Genomic DNA, 5,139 nt, shown 5'->3' with positions numbered 1-5,139 from the left:
ACCGTGGCTCTGCTGAGGAGGGCAGCAACCAGGAGCTGGGGGGTTTGAGGACGGCAGAAGGATGGCCGTGCCAGGGAAGAGCTTTGTCAAGGCTCCCCTCTGCTGCTTTCAGTCCCCTAGCAGGGCTGGTCAGCAAGGGGCCATAGAGCTACCTCCTTTGCTTTCTCTCTCCCAGGGCACTCAAAGCTCTCTGGAGTTACCTGACCCAGAAGGGAGTTAATAGTGAAGTCATCTGGGAGAAGATTAAGGACATCGTTATCAAAACCATCATTGCGTGAGTCCTGGCACCCCTTGCTCCGTGCCTGCTGTGGGGTGCACCCTGGCCCCTCTGGCTCTCCAGTCCCTTCTCACAGCCCAATCCTTTTGCTCTTAATCTAAATGCTACCACTGCTGTTGACTTCAGTATTTCTCTCTGGATCCTTCCTTCCATCCTGCTTTTTATGCTCCTCCTGCAGTAGCTGCCATGGGTAAACAGACCTTACACTTCCCGGGTCTGCCTTCAGTGCAGGAGTGGAGGCCAGGAGGGGGTGGTGTACCTGACACTCTGCCCTGCATGCCACCACCCCCCTGCTTGGTCGGGGTGCCTGAGAAGAAAAGTCCCCTGCTGCAGAGTGGTTCATGTGTTCAGAGGCAGATCCTGCCCGATGGAGCAGGGATGCTCAGGGTGCAATGCTGGATCTGCAGTGCAGCAGGAACTCACAGGCCCACGTCGGTCTCTCAGCCCACCCGCTCCCACAGCACGTGGCTGTGTACGCGCTCAGAACCGGCAGTGTGTGCTGTGAACAGCCAGAGCTCTGCTGTCTGACTGTTGGAAATAGGCATTTTTTTCCTTGCCTTGCAGATCTGAGCCCTACGTGAACAGCCTGGTGAAGATGTACGTGCGGCGGCCGTATTGTTGCCATGAGCTGTTTGGGTTTGATATCATGCTGGATGAAAACCTCAAGCCCTGGATCTTAGAGGTCAACATTTCCCCAAGGTAAAGCAAATTCTGAGCCACAGCAGAGTGGATAATGGCCTTTCTTTTACCACAAAATGAATTTGGCTCATGATGTCCCCTGTACCCTGTGCTGAAAGACTGCAGGCTTTGAAGCCTCCCTCTCTAGACTGCAGGAATCAAAGTCCTCTCTGTCTATGAAAGCACGATCCATCCACAGCTCAGAAAGCTTTGCTGAGCATGCTCCAGCTAGAGCCAGGGAAGAGTATGTTAAAAAAGGAAGGCCAAGGAGGGATGTGTCATGCAGGGAACAGGTGAAGACAGAGATTTCTTCTTTGTGTGGGCAGAAGTGATCAGCAGCTCCACTGCCTCATGCATCATTCCTTGCTTGCTGACAGCACCTGGCTGTGTGATGTCAGCTGTGCAGGCTGGGCTGGGAGCTGCAGCGTACCTGAGCACGGCCTCTCCTGCCTGCGAGAGTGGCTGGGCATGAGCTGGACACAGAGCGTGGTCCCACACAGTGCTCTGGGGATGGATCTGCCGGTTTCCAACAAATCTGGGAAGAGGTGGAGAAATAAACCATTTGTGATGGGGAGCTCCCATTCAAAGAGCTGTTGTCAGGATTTTTCTCTCAGTGTTTCATGGCTGTCAGTGATGAGGTGAGAGACAGGCTGGGTTTTGAACGCTGCTCGATATTAACCCAGGGCTGTGGGGCTCAGCTCCTCCATTCTAGCACTGACTGCTGTGATGCTCTCTCCCTGCAGCCTCCACTCCAACTCCCCACTGGATGTGAGCATCAAAGGCCAAATGATCCGGGACCTCCTCAACCTTGCCGGCTTCGTTCTGCCCAGCATGGACAGTGTGGCCTCAAGGCCAGAGACAAAAAGAGGCTCTACCTGCAGGTCAGCCCCCTTCTCTGTCAGAGAGGCAGGCTTTTCTCTTGGGGGGTTTCATCTGGGGGCTGCTTGCAGCCCAGCAAATACTGGTTTCTGTGCTTGCTGGTCTTTCAGCTATGGGTCTGAGGGACTTGCATCTTTGCTTGGATGTCTGGTTCCTGAGGTCTTCAAAGCAGAAAGATTTATGCTCTTTCTGCATAGTTGGAAGCGAGGCCAACATCATTTGTGCTTGCTCTGCAGTTAGTTAAGTCGTGCTATCTCCTCCTCCCTGCTGCCAGAACTAACACGATGCTGAGCTGTGCTGTCTCTCTGTTTGCTTGGAGGGCTGTCTGGCTCTGTTGGGCTGGATCCGCTTACCTTCTACTGCAGGGCTGACGTGATGCTGCCTTGAGCGAGAGGAGCACCTGTTATTTTGCAAAGGTTGGAGTGATCTGCTCCTTAGGCAGGACTACAGGTGTCAGAGGCTGTAGACCTGTGGGTAGGGGTGTGCACAGTCTTACCTTGCAGCTGTTGTTTCTTGCATAAGACTAATTCTTGGACGTGTGTCCACCCAGGCCTCTGCTTTTTCTGTGTTTCACCACAGCTTGGGCTTATCCTGGTTTCAAACCTGATGGTGGCTGGGAAACCAGTTCTGTTCCCTGCAGCAGAGTGACTGCTGACCATATGTCATGGAAGAAGCTGGGGTGAGCACCAGCACATGGTGATGTATGGGCACGCTGAAAGATGGGACTCTTGCCCTCTGCCTGCAATGTGCCTTCAGCGAAGGGAGAAGCTTGGAGCGTGGGCCTGTTCCAGCCAGGGAGCACTCGCCAGCTCGTCCGCAGCCTTTGATCACACGCTCATTTGCCGCTTGTCACAGAGGTGCTGAAGGGCAAGTGTCCTCAGAGGGACACGCAGGGGATTAAGTGGATCCTTAGCATGATTCAGATAATGCATTACCAGAGTTCCTGCATCCAGGGGCAAGCTGGCTTAACCATATCTCCTGCCCTGGAAAGGATACGAAGAGTTTTTTTGCATATGGGCATAGTGCCAGTAGATCTGTACATTCCCCAAGCACCATGCAGCACAGCCCTGAGGCTCCTCATTCCCTGTTTGGATCTGCACACAACTGATATTTTTTATAGCAGCAGAACGATTTAGCTGTGTTGATATAAGGGTTAGAAGGTGTTGGACAAGGATCTCCCTGACTCTAGAGTCCCCAAATGGTTCAGTTGGGTGCTTAGAATTGTTTAGATGGTTGCTGGTCAGATCATACAAAAGGCCAGGATTTCCCATGGCCTGTTGGGCTGGAGCTGAAGTCAAGTCTTGAGAGTTCTTGGATGTTGCAGGAGGAAGTTTTTGATCTAAGAGTTCTCTCCTTCCTTGCACAGTACCAGTACCGAGTGCTTGTACCCCCAGCCCTGTGGTTACAGTTAGGAATCTGCATTCCAAGTGGGATGTAAACATGAGATCCCACCAGGCTTCACGTTCTGTGAATTGGGTTGTGGTGTGTCCTTGACTTTCCTGCATCCTTTGTAAGTGTGAGGAGATGGTTCATCTTTTGGATGAGAGAACACCAAAATGCCTTTAGCGAGTAGCTGGCAGCACCTTTCCTGTTCTTCTGCCCACATTCCTTCCCAGGTCCTGTGCTGATGCACAAGGCTGTGGGTGCATCACTGATCTCAGAACTGGTGAAAGCCTTGGAGAAAGTGTTCTCTCCTCCAAGGCACTTCCTGAGGGTGTCACTGCTCTCTCAGAAGTTGCTGGGAGCAGCTTTACCATGACAGGACTTTGTCTTCTCTGCTTAAATGCTCTTCTGCCTCTTCTTGTGTCCTCAGTCTGAGCAGTGCTTTGAAGGAGAAGCCCGAGCCGCTCTCCGAGCATGTCATAGCAGAGAAGATGAAGAAGGCATATTACTTGACGCAGAAGATTCCTGACCAGGTATGACACAATCTCCTCTGATATTTGCTCCATCCTGCCAAGCCACTGGCCCATCCAGTCTCAAATGTCTATCCCTGTCCCTCTCTAGATTGTGCTCCTCTCTGGGGACAGCCAGATGTTGGGGAGCACTTGAGCTGGTCAGAAATAAATTGGGTTTGCTTAAGCCACTGCTGCACTGGCTCATCTTTATGTTAAAATAAGCATGTGCTGAGGGCACGTTACCCACCAGTCTCCAAACAGGGGCTGAGCACTGCCTGCTCCTCCTTGTGTCTCTGTGTAGCAGCCTTTGCCTGCTGACCCTCTGTGGATTAGCAGGGATGCTTGCTTTGTGTCCCACACGGCAGTGTCACTAATCGCAGTTGGGCTCACCACTGAGCCTAGATTTTTTCATTTCCCACGTGGTTTGTGTCCCAAAGGTCTCAGACACATGGACATCTCTGCCTGAGAGGATTTGAGGAGCAGGAAGGGGAACCGATAAAACGTAGTTCACCTCTCCCTGATGCTGAGTTGCTCTTGTCTGCAGGATTTTTATTCTTCTGTTTTGGACATCCTGACCCCAGATGATGTTCGCATCCTGGTGGAGACAGAGGACGAGTACTCTCGGCGTGGGCAGTTTGAGCGGGTGTTCCCCACCCACATCTCCATGCGGTACCTGCGCTTCTTTGAGCAGCCTCGTTACTTCAACATTCTGGTGACCCAGTGGGAGCTCAAATACTACTTGAATAAACAAAAAGGTAACTGCCGTCCAAGAGCCTGGCACAGTCACATGAGTCAGGCAGGCTGTCTGCCCGCGGTCATGGGAGACTCCTGAGCTAAGCATGTGAGGGGGAGATGCTTGCCTGCACACTAACCATAGGAAGTATTTTACCCTCCCAGACTGCTTCAGATACCACAAATAGTTGCTTCTGGGTTGATCAAAGGTGCTGACTGCTCTGGGAAATGCAGCACCACCACTTCTAGATGCCCTGGGGCTGAAGCAAGCTGGGATTCTGCCTTCAACCTGTAGCTCTGGCCTCTTACTGTGTTCCTCTGCCCTCTTTTGGGAGAGAAACAGCTGGAGTTGCTGGGCTTTGCTCCTTACAGGTGATCTGTGAAGTGAAGGAAAAATTGGGCCAATTCCCTGGTCTCCTGCTGCTTTCTAAATGATGAAAAACTGTCAGCATGCACACAGAGGAATTTTTCCGAAACACTAGAAATCTAGCTGTAATTTCCACCTTTCCAGGACACAACTCTGTATTTTAATAAAAAACATCCTTTAATGAGATGTAGCTGGATTGGACCAATTCCTTCTCACCCAAGGGCAGAGGCTATTTAGGAGAGAGAATGACTGAGGTTTAGTGTGAGAGGTTAGAGAAAATAAAGAGACTGTGGCTCGGGGCTTTCAATCCA

At 51.7% G+C, this 5,139-nt stretch overlaps 1 protein-coding gene across 1 annotated transcript in view; it reads left to right on the top strand.

Annotated features, from left to right (window-relative positions):
• Positions 1-5,139, top strand: part of TTLL4 (tubulin tyrosine ligase-like family, member 4) — an 18,882-nt gene that overhangs the window by 10,442 nt on the left and 3,301 nt on the right. Inside the window, 5 exon segments of the mRNA XM_010137624.1 lie at positions 176-274; positions 842-976; positions 1,699-1,836; positions 3,648-3,750; positions 4,274-4,484. Of these exon segments, the coding sequence (XP_010135926.1) occupies positions 176-274; positions 842-976; positions 1,699-1,836; positions 3,648-3,750; positions 4,274-4,484 (686 nt within the window).

The sequence above is a fragment of the Buceros rhinoceros genome, unplaced genomic scaffold (assembly GCF_000710305.1).
Source record: "Buceros rhinoceros silvestris isolate BGI_N320 unplaced genomic scaffold, ASM71030v1 scaffold18076, whole genome shotgun sequence".
Classification (NCBI taxonomy): domain Eukaryota; kingdom Metazoa; phylum Chordata; class Aves; order Bucerotiformes; family Bucerotidae; genus Buceros; species Buceros rhinoceros.
Note: the sequence above shows the minus strand (reverse complement) of the source record. Positions and strands in the feature narration are given on the sequence as shown.